The 15,706-nt window shown below is 30.5% G+C and overlaps 2 protein-coding genes and 1 non-coding gene across 8 annotated transcripts; all 3 read left to right on the top strand.

Annotated features, from left to right (window-relative positions):
• The first annotated feature begins 4,794 nt into the window (after positions 1-4,794).
• LOC133700886 (uncharacterized) lies at positions 4,795-8,634 on the top strand. 3 transcript variants are annotated; one of them, XM_062124608.1, is made up of 8 exons: positions 4,795-4,946; positions 5,385-5,459; positions 5,565-5,689; positions 5,834-5,930; positions 6,350-6,459; positions 7,002-7,076; positions 7,200-7,249; positions 8,340-8,634. In XM_062124608.1, exons 2-8 carry the CDS (start codon positions 5,390-5,392, stop codon positions 8,359-8,361), a joined length of 549 nt encoding a protein of 182 aa, XP_061980592.1. In that variant the 5' UTR covers positions 4,795-4,946; positions 5,385-5,389; the 3' UTR covers positions 8,362-8,634. The 3 variants fall into 3 exon arrangements, with proteins under 3 accessions (XP_061980592.1, XP_061980591.1, XP_061980593.1); XM_062124607.1 differs by having other exon boundaries at positions 4,798-5,085; XM_062124609.1 differs by lacking the exon at positions 7,200-7,249 and having other exon boundaries at positions 4,801-5,085.
• A 2,088-nt stretch (positions 8,635-10,722) lies between these two features.
• Positions 10,723-12,613, top strand: LOC133701389 (uncharacterized). 4 transcript variants are annotated; one of them, XM_062125290.1, is made up of 3 exons: positions 10,723-10,984; positions 11,208-11,842; positions 11,956-12,270. In XM_062125290.1, exons 1-3 carry the CDS (start codon positions 10,948-10,950, stop codon positions 12,040-12,042), a joined length of 759 nt encoding a protein of 252 aa, XP_061981274.1. In that variant the 5' UTR covers positions 10,723-10,947; the 3' UTR covers positions 12,043-12,270. The 4 variants fall into 4 exon arrangements, with proteins under 4 accessions (XP_061981274.1, XP_061981275.1, XP_061981276.1 ...); XM_062125291.1 differs by having other exon boundaries at positions 10,724-10,984; positions 12,064-12,270; XM_062125292.1 differs by having other exon boundaries at positions 10,725-10,984; positions 12,074-12,270.
• A 641-nt stretch (positions 12,614-13,254) lies between these two features.
• Positions 13,255-13,326, top strand: TRNAP-UGG (transfer RNA proline (anticodon UGG)). Its single transcript has one exon. It is a non-coding gene; the product is annotated as a tRNA-Pro (tRNA).
• The last annotated feature ends 2,380 nt before the right edge of the window (positions 13,327-15,706 follow it).

Raw genomic sequence — 15,706 nt, 5'->3', positions numbered from 1 at the left:
AGATTGTCATTTTTCATTTAGTTGCGTTTTTGTTATTTTATTGCATTAGGGGTTCTTTAGTCATTAAATGAGATATAATGGTAATCTTGTAAATAATTAAATCTCTTTTAATGACTTTTTTTTTTTTGGAAAGATGTAAAGTGTTATCGCAGGTGCACACGCGGCATAGCGAGATGTCAGGATCGAGAAGTTACCACCTAGTTGTTTGGTTTAGGGTTACCAAAAGACCCATGTGGACTTGTCTTATATGAAATTCTAGGGTAGGGGACTGGTTATAGGTAAAGAATGTATTAGTACCCCTAGCACACCTTACCTGAGGTAAGTTGCAATATATAGTCTAAATATGACTTAAAGGTAGTGATGGGTTCCTAATCGATGGTCCATCCATGGCTTAAAACAAAGATTTATCCTCGTGAATAAATATAGTATTTTAAATTTATTATAGACTCGTGTACCCAAGTAAATTCTTGTGGGAAAAAATCCATGTAGGATCCCTGACAAGGGTTTTCCACAACTCGTATATCATGGTGAAAATACTTTCAATTAAAATTGATGAATATCAAAAATAATTCTGAAAATTTTCTAATCAACTCTTGGTATTTAAATAGCAGCCTATTTGTAAGTCCAATATTCATATAGAATGTTGACAATTAAGTCTCAAAAGAAAAAAAAATAGATTTTTTGAAATATTGATCAAGTTCTAATGAATGCAATAAACTGGTTATTAAATCCAAAAAATATATGCAAAGATAATTTTTTGTATATATAAAAAAATGCTAAATCAATCATGTATTTTTTATATTTTGTTTTAAGCTAAAATATATTTTTTATTTTTTAAGAGACTTGGTTGTATGCACACCAAATAAACACATATTTTTTGTATTTTTTTGAAATGAGAGAATTTTATAGAAATTTTTGAAATTTTAATACCGGATCAGCATCTTATAGTATAAGTCTATAGCTTTGATATTAAATAAAATTGCTGGAAAAAACACGCGAAGGACCAATTTTCAATTGGTCCTTGAAATTTTTTCAAATTTATTTGGGGTTTGTTTGGGGAAAAAAAACCATTTTTTTCAAAACAAAACTATCAAAATAGGTCTAAAGGTATATTTGCCAAATAACCTCTTAGGCCAAAAATTTCTTAAAAAAAAAGCAACAAACCAAACAAAGCCTTAGTACCTGGCCCAAAAAAACCAATTAGGTTGACTCAAAAACATTGGTTCAACCCTGAACCAAACTGAAAACCATGGTTTGACCCGAAACTAAAGTAAAATATACAATTAAACCAAAAACATAAAAAAAACACATAAAAACATAAAAATTTCTAACAAAAATAGATCAAACACCAAGAATATGATGAACATTCAAACCGAAACTCAGCAAATAGATATCACAAACAAGACAATTTTTTGTGCAATCAAGGGTAAGATTTTATTCGTAATCGTACATAGATCAATAATCAAGCATCCATTTTATTTTATTAACAATTATAAGCCACGATTTGATCAAAATGTGTTTGGGCAGTCGAAAGAACTCTAGAATCTAAATGCATGAATGCAAGTTATTGATGCATTTTAACCCTATATTATTTAGTAAAGATGACAGGCTAACATGTCTATGCTAGCAATTAACCCAAAACAATTCGAAAACAAGAGGTTAAGGCAAAGTTCATGTAAAGAACATGAACCTAGAATCTAAAAAAATTCCAAAAATTGAAGAACTAATGTTGAAACCTAGATTTGGCCTTCTAGGCCTCTAAATACACTGTTTTTTGTCCTCACAAACCACGTTACCAATACCAAGCATAGTTGAATCCAAAAAACTAACAAAAAATATCAAATCATCATGAACATGTATTAAATTCCAACTTCATAATTATAGCCCCAATGACAGCCAATAAAAACATCAAATTCCGATTCAAAATTGACTCTTTGAACACTTGGAACCCAAATTATGCTCAGAAACCAAAAACATACACTAACAAAACAGAAAAGGCATCAAATACCCACTATCACCCTTTGGTAGAATCCAAAACTATCTTATTTTATCAAAATCAGTCACAAACAGATTGTCTTGACACTCAGTAACATCAACAACAACACCAAACTAGATTTAAAAAATAAAAACAATATTTTTATCTATTAATCAAAACAAAACTAGAAAATATCAAAACACTAAAACAAGTTCAAAAAAACATAAAAAAATGTTTAAACATTAAGAAAGCATGAATGGAAAGGCCACATAAACTCCACCATTGAGTTTTTACATTGTTATATCTTTTCTAAACTTGCTGACTATAAACTGTTGTTTTTTCTACTCTTTTCTTTTCTTCTTTCCCTTTCACTCTCTTTCTTCCAAAGTTTGTTAGACCTTTTATGTTAGGTCTATTAACAAAGTATTTCCCCATGTTTTTCCTCTTCTTTCTTTCTCATCTGATTTCCAAGGGTATTTATAGGGTTTTTCTAGGTTTTCTTGGTGGATTCCTTCAAAGATTGATCAAAACTTACCCCTTTAATCAAAGTAAGAGGGTTCTGGATAACAGCTAACATTTGGAAGCTCTTGTACTAGGTTGGTCTTGCAATAGTGGTCTTGGTTTTAGGGGTACTTTGTGGTTTTGCTAAACTTGGAGGGTAATTTAGGATTTGGTCAATTTCAATTTGTTCCCTATTCTTTCAATTCCTTTTAATTGCACCCATAATTGTCTCCCAACTTTTAAATATATGCAATTGCACCCCTTTCAAATTCAAATATCAGCTCTAGAGTTCATTGCCTTTTATAAACGAGTCCTTGGTTTTCAATTTGTTCAATTTCATTTTTAATTGACCACTAAAATTTCAATTTCTTTCAATTTGACCCCTAATTTAACTAATTTCTACCCCCAAAATTATGTGTCACTTATAGGTTGGTCCTTAGTCTTGAAAATCTACAATTAAATCCTTAAATGGCCTCCAAACTCTTTATTTTTTTCACACTTAAGCCCTTGATATATATAAAAAAACAAAAAAAACTCGTTTATTGAAGATATCCTTTTCTACTTTAAAATTAATATTTAAAAATATATGTTAAATAAAATTATTTGTAAAAAAACCTTAATTTTAGTTAACATATACTAATTTTAAAATATACTAGATTTGTTTTCCACGCTCTGTCATGAGCCATGCAATTTTTTTTAAGTAAAAAAAGAATGATATGGTAAAAAAATTTGAGACCTGAGTTATTGGTTCAATCAATAATTTAAATAATACGAACAAAAAAAAAGCAACAACAATAAATAAACTGAAAAAAAAAAACAATGAAAAATTAGTAAAAGAACCAGACCTAAGACCATCTGGATTACCAAACAACCAAATATTGAAGAAAATAAAACTGTAAAAAAAAATAATTTTTAAAAAACAACAGAAGAACCATGTTAAACCAGGTGAACTCACATAATCCACGATCATAAGCATAAGATTGAGATAATCTCATAGAAAGAAAAGTAGAAAAAAAATTTGAATGATGAAATTGAAATAAATTAATTTGAAAAGGACAAAAAAAAACAAAAATCCAACTCTATTAACCTTCAAAACCGGTGATCATGGTCATGACCCTAATGCTAACTCCATAGAAGGTAAACTATAAAAAAGAATAAAGTAAAACTACAAAAAAAAACATCAGCTTAAAAAAAAAAAAAGCAAACCCTGGTAAACCCTATAAATCTAGTCTTATCTCTAAAACTCGCAACCCGTGAAATACTTGATCCGAGTTCAATTAAGAAACCTAATTTTCAACTAGTTTAATGTTGAAGATGAAATCATGAAAAATATTAGTAAAAAACCTTGCAAAAGCAAAAAATTAATAAAAAAATAACAAGGATAAAATTTGATAAAAAAACCAAGGAGGATGAAATTATATATAAAAAACAATTTTATAAATAGACCCAAACAAAACAAATAACAATAAAAAAAATAGAGACTAAATTTGAAAGATTAAAAACCATAGAGAGTGAAATTGAAAAACATTTATAATATGATAGACTATTCAAAATTTAAAAAAATAGTAATAAAAAAACAAATACCAAATGTGAAGGAAAAATAAATTGCAAGAATTGATTTGAAATTTTTTAAGGGGTTGTCATAGAATTCTAGGTGAAGAGAAAGAAAAAAGGAAAAAAAAACGATCGTGGACACCAAACTTGAGAAGCGTTCAGGACACGTACCATCTCATTGTATCAAGGGCACCAAGATCTTTTAAAAGTCATCGTGAAAGATGGTGTTTGGCTACCGAACAACTCCACACACACACATTATCCAAACATAGTAAGGGTTATTGACATGTTGGCGCATGTGTCAAGAAATTTTAAAATAATATTATATATATGCCTACAATATTATCCTTGAGTAACCTTTAAATTTTAGAAATAATATTATATATATGCCTACAATAATATCCTTTAAATTTATAATAAAATCAATAAAAAATTATTAAAAAAAACCCTTGTGAGATAATTATGTTGATTTTGTTAGTAAGACATTAAAGTAATTATACTATTTAGAAAAAGACTAAAACACCCTTGAGCAATAGATATTATATTATTTTATTATAAAATTAAATTACTAATTTTATGGTGTCAAAAAATATAAATGATCAATCTAACCTCCTGTAAAAAAATAATTATGTGATGATAAAAACATCATATAATTCCAATATAAAGTTGAAAGGTATTTTGGCAAGGGGTAATTTTATCATTAAATAAATATTTTCAGGAGAATTAGTTTTTTTTATTATATAATAAATTTATCGTAAAAAAAAAGGTTAGAGACATAGTGAGCTGCTACTCATATGCAGCTGGGGATTAGCATGAACATCAAATTCCTCGTCAGCAAGCAATCAGTCAATGAGGGGAATGGAATAATAATGCTTTGTTAAATCTTGTCGGGTTTTCAAGCATCGATGATGACCAGGTAAAATAAACCTAAAAAGCCATCCCTGCCTTGCTCTGCCCCTCCCCTCCCCTCCCCTCACCTGTCTTCTATATTATATACACACACCTCCGCAATCATCCTCTCTATCCATTCCATCCTGCAATCGCTGCACTCCCAGGTCTCTCTCTTTTCGTTCTGCTTGTTTGGTTGCCTGGAAAAAAGTTTCATGCTTTAAAACTCAGTATTCTGATTTTTTGTCTGAATTGTTTGTTTTTTACTGAATCATAAATGATGAAAAGACGTGTTGAATATTTGTTGGAATTTCCAATTTGGGGTTTTATGGGTATGATTTATATGATTATTACTGGCTTGAAATTTGTGTTTTGGTTAATGGGTATCGGTAACATGTTATCTATGAGAAATGGCCCTTTTCTTTATTTAAATGTGTTGATTTTTTTTTTCTTTTTCTTGGTGAAGATTCAATGGGGACAGCCTCGTCAATGCTAACTCAGTACGACTTAGAAGAGGTTCAACTACACTGCCATAATCTATGTAATGTTGTTTTTTCCCTATCTTGTTTCTCCGTCTCTCTACTTATGTTATTTTGATGTTTTAGCTCTTAATTTGGTGTTTTTTTTTTTTAATTGAGAAATTTAGTCTCCCAGCAAGAAATAGTGTCACTGTATCAAAGGTTTTGCCAGCTAGATCGAAATGCAAAGGGGTTTATCTCAGCTGATGAATTCTTATCAGTGCCTGAGTTTGCAATGAATCCACTCTCTCAGGTAATCTTTTTGGTTAATTAATGGAGAAATAACTGGATATTGAATTTATGTTTTCTTTTCTTTTTTCTTTTTTCTTTTTTCTTTTTTCTTTTTTCTTTTTTCTTTTTATGTTGAGAGCATGGGTGGATTTCTGGCTTCTTGCAGAGGCTGCTTAAAATGGTTGATGGCTTGAACTTCAAGGACTTCGTTGCCTTCTTATCTGCTTTCTCTGCTAAAGCAAATATGGAGCAGAAAATCGCACGTGAGTATTTGATACCATGATTTTACAATATTTGAATTTGATCACAACTTATTCATGATGATTTGTTTCTATTGGTTTTACCTTGTAGGTGGGAGTAAACTAAATAGTTTGTAGATGTGTTATGAGGACTAGAGAAAGCATATGGTGACTTGTAAGAGATATTAGTCATGTTAAACTTGTTTTGAGAGCTTTGTGATTGGAAAAAAAAAAGGAATTAGTTGTTAATATGATGGAATTTATCCAGTTAGGCCAGCATTACGCGTATGACATGCATATGCACCTTTCACCCTAGCCATTCTTTCATTTTGGGTTGCCATTTCTATGTTGATTGAGCATATTTATTGTCCTCACTCTGAAGAAAGGTAAATGTTCTGCTGTTTTTGGTGTTATACTAATATCATTGAATGTCTTTGTCCCAGTTATTTTCAAAGTATATGACTCGGATGGGAATGGAAAAATATCTTTCAACGACATACTAGAAGTTCTTCAGGATTTATCTGGTGTGTTCATGTCCAATGAGCAAAGAGAGGTATAACCAAGCACTTCCTGTTCTGTTATCTAATCCTGCTATTTGCAACACCATAAGATTTGAGGTTTGATATTTGCAGCAAATATCCTAAAAGTTCATAATGCATGAAATCATTTATGAAAGACATTATACATGAATGTTTGGGAGTTATTGTAGATCGTGTCTTAGTCATTAAGGGATGAAATGATCAGCTCACTCATGACTTATTTGAAAGGAGTTAATTCAATGTCTGTCTGGCTGATGACCATCATATTGATCCATTTCCTTTAATGAGATCATCATGTTTTATGCTGGTTTCCACTTGATTTAATATTTCTTTATGGCTGGTTATTTTGAAATTTGCAATTTGTTCGAACGAGGGAATCATCTATATGTTAATATCTATTTTGTTAATATATTGGTATTTATCTGGACCTTTTTTGCTACTATTTTAGGTAAAAACATAGCATGAGTAATTTTGTGTTGCTGCCACATGTCACTGTTTCTTCAGATATCACACTAGCATAATTAATTCCTTACACTTTCTCTCATTTGTCCTGCAGAAAGTCTTGATCCAAGTTTTGAAGGAGGCGGGTTACACAAGGGAATCATACTTAATGCTGGATGACTTCATTAAGGTGTTTTACATTTTATTTGTATTTTCTTCTGCTAACATAATTGTCTAGAATACAGTATTTCTTATTACAATTAAATGAAATTTAATTAATTAATTTGATTTACTTCTTATTGACTAACAAAAGAATAGAGTCAAAGAGAGTGAGGATACGTGCATCTCTATCAGCACCAATAGGTTAGAAATGAAATTTGATTAATTCTATTTTGACTGGTAGAATAAAGAGTTGTTGCGAGGATCATCCACACGAAAGCTACATATTACATTATCTTCTGTACCTTTCTTTGCTAAAACATGTGTTAGCTAGCATTGGCAGATTTTTATGAATACAAGGGTAAGATAATTCAGGGGGGTGGAAAGGCCCATGTGACCTCATAAGGGATTTAGAACTGATATTTTATTCTTAGAAAATTACAGAATAATTCAGTGCGAATCTTAGACTCTAAAAGTTGCTATAAACATCAATGTTTGGAAGATAGTTCAAACTGCATTATTGTGTAATGCTGCTGCATTCCCAGATAAGCACAAAGAGATCGTACTATCTTAACAACTTTGGTATTCAGGGCTCATACAGCATGAAATTCCTGTTGATCTTACAAGCCATCCTGCTGTCTGTAACTGTCTATTCCCATGCTGTTCATTCGAGTGCTATTTTTCTGGCAGTCAGTCCTGTATTTTTTCTAGAGACCTTGGGTGGTCAGTGGCTAGGATGCTCTTTTCTCAGTAATGGATTTTAATTATTATTGTCTTTTCAACCAGCAAATACTTTTAGCCATCATAAGAATGGGTTGGAATTTTCATGTCTCGGTTTTCTTTTTCTTTTAAATTATTCTATATTCTTTATTTGTGGGAAAGGAGGAAGAGGGTGGAGGCTGTTATTCCTTTTAGTGAAGTTTTGATGTGAGAAAAGCTGTAATAGAGACTAGACTAACGCGGCAGTTTACATTTCATCTTGAGTTCTTGTATATAGTTTTAGGTCTTCAATTGTTTATTATTATTATTTACTCTTTTCTTTTTCTACTCTCTTTTGAGTGAAAAAGCAACCTGAGGGTTGAAGAACAAAAATGCTTGGTTTTCTTTAGTTGTCCCGCTTTAAAATTTCATATGTTTTCTCTATTGACACGCATGAGCATGATGCTAAGTCAAGATCATCGTATCTGGTAATTTCATGTAGAAACCCACCTAAATGGTCCGATCCAGTCTACATGTTCCTTGCAATATCCTTTTGAGCTATTCAATGATGGATTTTGCTTTGTATGCGAGGCAGGTTTTTGGAAATTCTGGCCTAAAACTGGAGGTCGAAGTCCCAGTTGACTGAGCAACCCAGCAGACTCTCCATGCTGAATGTACGGAAAACAACCCTCTACTACAGTCATGGTATATGGAGGACTGCAAGTCATATTGGCATGACACACACTTGTAATAATGTCTTATATCCTTGAGGAACAGATTGAGCAGCCTTGTGTATTGGAATAATCTTTTGGCTTCCTTGTAAATGTTTCGTTATCACAATGAAATTTTCCAGTCTCTCATGGTATGATTTCCATTTAGCAGTTTACAAATTCTTGTTCTGGTGCCTCGCGTTTTATTCAGAAAGGATTTGTTTAGTTTATAAGGTTTGGGAGGTTGTAGGGTTGCTACTAGTATTGAAAGTTTTAAATAAATATTTTTCTTAGTTAATTTTTTTATATTTTATATTGATATTTTCTAAGTTTTTTTTTTATTTGAAAGGAATAATTTTTATATATAAAAGTTGCCAGTCTTTTAAGTATTTTAAAAGTCTTCTCATAGCAATGATGTTCTTGTTCTTTTAAGTGGTTGGATTTATAATAAACTTTGATATTAATCACTCTTGTTTGTATTAGTTGGTATTAAAATTATGTATTAATTGATATCAGAATCTAATAATTTCCGGTAATTTTGATTGAAGGATGTACAGAATATGTATCATATTGTTGATTTTTAATAATTTTGATTTATAATAAACATCGCTTAATGATTTTTAATAGTTAGTTACTTCTGTGATGTTGAAAAATTGTTGTTGGAAGAAGTCACGGAATATAATATGTTTGTGTAAGAGATGATGAGGAAGTTTCTCCTTAGAAAAAAGATGTTTATGAATTAATTAATTGTTTCCATTTGAGTTAATTGTTATTGAAAATTCAAAAAGTAGGATTTAGAATGGGTGACCTATACAAAGGTTTTATGTTATAAATTTATGTTGGTTTTATGTTATAAATTTATGATGGGATGATTCATACAAAGATATTGTGTTAGGAATTTATAATAAGATAGCCAACACAAATATATTAGAGATTTAAGATAGAGTGGATCACACGTATAAAGATGTTTGTTGAGGTTTGAGCAGTAGGACATGTTATTTTCAGTCTAGAGGAAACCATTGCAGAGATGTTTTAGGAAAAAAAAATATTTTCTTTAATTAATTTTATTTTTTTATTTTTTATTATTATGTTTTTCTAGTTTTTTTTCTATTAGGAAGGAATAGTTTTTTTATTTTATTCTCCTTATCCAATATTATTATGAGTATTTTCTAGTTTTTTTTAAATAAAAAGTTGTAATAGTTGTTTGGAAGGAATATAATTAAGTATTTTGAAAGTTAATAACAATGATGTTCTTCATTTTTAAGTATTTTAACTTGTAACAAACCATATTATCATTCAACCCCATCTAAGTTAATTGGTATTAGAATTATGCGTAAGTTGGTATAAAAGTTTAATCATTTCTGGTGATTTTTATTGGAGGTCATAAAAACCGTGTATCAGAGCTCAATGATTCACAGTAGTTAGTTCTTGTGTGTTATTGAATAATCATGATTGAAAGAAATTATAAAACATAATGTGCTTGTGTAGGAGAGGATATGGAGATTTTTTCCAAAAAAAAAAGTCCAAGAACTAGTGTGTTGTTTCTATTTATATCAGTTATTGTTATTGAAAATCACAGTGGGGTGACTCATGATGGGGTGACTTGTATAAAAATATTGTGTTATGAATGTATAATATAGGTATTGTATTACTATTAGGAACCCATAATGAAATAGCTTAAATAAAGGTGTTAGAGACTTAGAATAGAGTGAATCATGTATATAAAGATGTCTGCTGAGCTTTGAATATTAGGATGAGTTACTTTCCAAACTAAGAGAGACTGATCCATGAGTTTTTTTAGAAAAAAATTATTTTTTTAATTAATTTTTTATATATATATTTTTATGATTTTCTAGTTTTTTTTATTTGAAAGGAACAGTTCTTTTATTTTATTTTTCCTACCCAGTATTATTGTTAGTGTTTTCCTTATAAAGTATTGTAATATTTCTTTAACAAATAAAAACATGAATTAATAAAATTAAATATTTTAACCGTAAAATTCTTGATCTTTTAGGAGTTTTGATTTATAAAAAAAACTTGGTAATCCTTTGCTCTCGTCAGCATGACGTACTCTTACTGGAGAAAAGAGGGGTGGAAGGTTTCGATGCTACCATGAACTTTGAAGTTCTAGGTTGCTGTTAAATATTACTTTCGTTTCCTTCAAGGTGAAGCATATCACCTAACCTCTGCGTTAATGGAGCCAAACTTCGCCTCCCTAAATATGATAATAAGCCAAAATATATTGCTGCTGAATGGCTGCAGTTTCTCAGGTTGCAGACATGTTAACCACGTCATGTTAAGTAGCAATCGCCTACATTAACAACAGGAGCAGATCAAGAGTGAAGACATTCTCTTGCAGCTGCTTGGCAATTTCCCATGGACCTCCCTCTCTCTCCGTGACAAAAGGGTCTAGATAGTAGATACTGCGCCCCACTCCTTGCATCCCTAACACTCACCTTCTCTTAGAAGAAAAGCAAAGGGAGGTCCAGAAGCATGTTCTCGGTGTTTTCGAGCATGGAAACTGTGTCAGGTAAGCAACCATCATTTAACCATGCACTCTGCTATATTCCCCAACCAATCTCTTTGTCTACCCAGATATTTCTCTTTTATTCTAGTTTTTATATCTTTGATTGTCAAGCCCTTTATAGCTCTTATTTGGCTTCTCATGGTGATTGGGGGATGGCTCTTCTGGTTATTCTTTGATGGTTTTGCCGTTTCCTGACATGTCAACTGTTCCTTTGTTTTCCTGGTAGGTAATGAACAATGGTCTTCTGATCAACTTGGTGCTGAGAATTTGTATGCCTTGCAAAAACTTGGAGGAATTCTGCATTGCAATAAGATGCAGATCGCAGCACTCGAGTTACAGAGTTTTTCCTCGCCAAAAAACCTTTCAATTTCCAAGCTTCTGGAGAGCCCTGCAAGTATTTGTAAGCATAAAGCTGGTGATGGACTGAGGTTTTTGGATGAGATTAGAAAAGATTTCAGAGGTACTTATGCAATGGAAGAACAGAGAAGAGAAATGCATAGGTTGATGAATGGAAAGAACCTGCTAACAGAATCAAGGGCCTCGAGTTCAAACGAGCTAGTGGAAATATCGCCAACGAATTCTTCAAGAGTTAAAGCTTGCTGTGATTCTTCTAAAGGCAAACAACTGAAACAAGTTTCAGAGGCTGGTAAGATCAAGCAGCTAAGTAAGCGATTGAAGACTCTTGAAGAAGAAACTGAACCTATGAAGCAAGAGTTTTTCCAGCACATGGAAGAAAGAAAAAAACTGGTGGCTGAAATATACCAGCAGTTTCAGACAATACACCATTGTCTCCAATTTGAAAATCAAGAACGTGAAGAGGGATCACCTGATGATGGATCTTCGATTGTCAAATTTCTCAAGGTAATATATCGTCTCTTGTCCAAACACTAGAGAATTCCTGCATGGTTTTTTTTTTCTATTAATTTATGTTTCTCTCAATTGTTTCATGTACAATAATTTGTCATCCAAATCAGGTATTATGTATTCACTATTTGGCCTGGAATAAGGTCATCCTGAAGTCCTGGAATCCTCTTCCTCAAAGTTCTTATACATTTTCCTGATGAATGCTTACTTTTTGCAAGGATTACACAGACATAATCAATTACTGATTGCTTACTAAATGATAATGATGCAAATGGTATCAAGCAGAAAGCAGGATTGGGACTGGCAGGGCAGAAGTCCTATACTGATAGTCATCAAGTCCATGCATTGTCTGAAGAGGACATGGAAAGACTAATAAGTTGGCTGCAAGAAGCTGCTGATGCAGAATCAGAACGCATTGCTTTCAAAAAAATGAATGAGAGGGCTGTGTAACTAACCACATATAACCCTTGCCTGCTTGATAGTTTTTGATGGCAAGGATTTGTAATTGTTGCATAATATATATATATATATATATATATATATATATGTTTGCGTCTGCGTTCTTCAAGATACAACTTCCACTGAGTATCTTTCCTTTAGTGATGTGGAAAGGGTACTGGGAGAGCATAGCATGATGTGCACTTGTTCTTTTTCTTTGTCCTATCAAAACTATGTCGTTTTTGGAGTGTGATTGTTCTCTCATTCTCTTCTTGAGCAGCACCTGTGTTTCATGCCGTCCTATATATACTTGCCATCCATTGTGTGCCTTCTTTTTCTTTACATTGTTGTGCATTTTGATTATTTATTGTTTTTTATATTTGTTTAAATATTAAATTGTTTTTGGTTTAAATTATAATAATAAAAATATCTTTACGAAAATACAAAAACTTTAAATTTGTTGCTTATATTCTTAATTAACCATCTTCTTTTTTCAATTATATATTCCTATTTCATTTTGTCGATTGCATTAAAAAGGAGTTATTCTTTTATTTATAAGAAGATTTTTAGTTTTATATATATATATATATATATATATATATATATATATATATATACATATATATATAGAGAGAGAGAGAGAGAGAGAGAGAGAGAGAAGGGGGTCTTTCCTGAAAACAAAAGGAATTAGGACTATTTTGTATAATTAAGATATTTTGGGTGTGCTTTTTATTATTTAATTTATTTTTTGGATTATTTCATATTTGCTGTAATTGAAAGAGGGTATTGGTATATATTATTAGTTTGGGGACTGTTTGGTAATTGACATCGCATGCTAGAACTAAAATTGAAATTGTCAAATATAGACAAAAGGTAGAAATAATGAAATATGACAGTACACATGACCATAAAGTGTCACTTTCAATAATAAAAAGGGGTTTACTGTAAGTAAAACGAAAAGACAGCAAGAAGGGCGTTTGGTCTAGTGGTATGATTCTCGCTTTGGGTGCGAGAGGTCCCGAGTTCGATTCTCGGAACGCCCCTATTATGCCTTTTCAAATTCTCAATTATTTAATTACTTTTTAATGGCATGGATTTGGAAAAATAACAATAGCTAGGTTTAATTTTTTTTTTTTCATTTGCAAGTAAACGATAAATAAGTGTTCTTATGATAATTAGATTTGATGGGTAATGATCAACTGGATTTGATCGTAGTTTATCTAATTTAAAGCTTGAATTATTAGATTTGTGGATCAACATGATGAAGCAACTAGATCCTGTGGTACAAGGAATATCTCTAACCTATCATCTTGGTAGAAAATATTACACAAAATAAAATATATAATATAAACTCGAATTATAAAATCGTAGAATCGTAAATAAAATATTTTAACTAATTATATATTAACAATTTCAATCAATTATTAAATAATAATATAACACAATTAAAATAAAAGTAAAATAAATAATATAAATATTCAAACATCTTAAAATACATAATTCAAATAAAAATTCATACATGATTTAAATAATTTATAAATACAATATATTATAATTATATTCATAGAATTTTATTAACAAACTTAAAACAAACAATTTGTTGGTGTGTCATGTAAACTAAACACAGTCTTATTATCTTTATTTTCCTCGTTATTCCTAAAATATTCATTAAAATCATTACCATCTAAAAAATTATTATTACTATTACTAATATCAGCATTGATATTATAAACATTAATTTTACTACTAATTAAACCACCTTAAACTTTCTTTATCATCCCAGTTCACTATATATATGATAGGAATACAAATTCTAAAGGCAATAATTAATATAGGAAACTGATGATGATTCATCTCTTCTTTTATTTTTTATAGAACACCTATTTATATTTAAATTCAACTTGATTTTACCGGTCAATTCAATAACTTATTTAACCAAATCATAATTTATATCGAATCTTATATTAAATCAAGTGGGAGTTAATTGAATCAATTATAACTAAAATAAAATCTAATTTGACATTTTAAGAAAACAATAAAAATAATATTGTTTTAATTTTTTTTAAAAAAATTAAAATAATATTATTTTAGATTCATCCCAAAATCTGTAGCATAAACTTTAAATGTAGTCATATATTAAACCGAGATTTATAACTACGTCTAACTCAATAAAAACATGTTTTTGTAAGATTTTCACTGAACACCGATCATAATTACCTGGATAAAAAAAATAGGGGGCCTTTCTGTATTGCTATATATTAGCTAAAATGGAAAAAATTTAGGACACAAATGTTGAAATGACATTTAAAGAATTAAATTAAATCATCATAATTAATAATTATTTTTTTAAAAAAATAAAACTATACAAATTGAAGGCCAAGTGGCCTTGAAGGATTTATTAAAGGAAAGCAAAATGTAAGGCCTTAGTGTTTTCAGCATTTTTCTTACCAAAATATCCTCTTCTTCATTTCCTTTCTCTAACCTCTCTCTCTCACTCATTTGGAATCCAAAAAATAAGAATTGGCTCCTCACAGAAGACGAATGGTACAACCGGGAAAGCCTGCCTAGCAAAGCCAAGCTTGGAAAGCCCATCTAAAGCTAAGACTCTTTTTTGGGTGTTGCTCTTGAGAGAGAGATTAACAGAGTTTGGAAGACCGGAAGTTGTGGTGTTGCTCGGGTAAAAGAGGAAGGGGAAAGGGGAGTGGGGACTCAGGGAGAGTACAGTGTAGTCAATACATTTTGTAAATTGTAACTTTTGTTAAACTCATAAACTCAGTTCGAGTTGACTGAATTTACTGGTTTTCGAGTTTTTAACTCGATTCTACATGTTATAAATAAGTTGATTCGTAAAATCATATAATTTTACACGAGTTTGATAACATTAACTGAATTTACTAATTTTCGAGTTCTTAACTCGATTCTATACGTTATATATAAATTGACTCGTAAAATCATATAATTTTACACGAGTTTGATAACATTGGTTACCCTCCATTGATGTAAGTGATGGATTTTGCCATTAACTTCCTAATTTAAGACCAGATATGGATTTATTAAGATACATGCGATGTTTTTTAGATATAATACATGTGATGTTTCTTAGATGTTTTCAATAGAAAAATAAGTGAAAACAAGTTATTTTCTTTACTGGTTAAAATTTATAACAATAAATAACATGACGTCTATCACAATAAATAACATGATGTTTGCTTTAAAAAAATAAACAAACGACATGTTATCTGTTCCTTGTAAAAAAAAATTAAGGTCCAGGCACACGAGTCTACTCAAGAACACTAGGCCACCCAGGCACCTAAATTTTTTTTTTTTTTTCATCCTTTAATATTGAATTTTTATTATTATTATTATTATTATCATCATCATCATTCAATACTTGATTGATTTTGAATTGGATTTCATAATTTA

Source organism: Populus nigra, chromosome 8, assembly GCF_951802175.1.
Source record: "Populus nigra chromosome 8, ddPopNigr1.1, whole genome shotgun sequence".
Lineage (NCBI taxonomy): Eukaryota > Viridiplantae > Streptophyta > Magnoliopsida > Malpighiales > Salicaceae > Populus > Populus nigra.
This window is presented reverse-complemented; position numbering and strand designations above follow the sequence as displayed.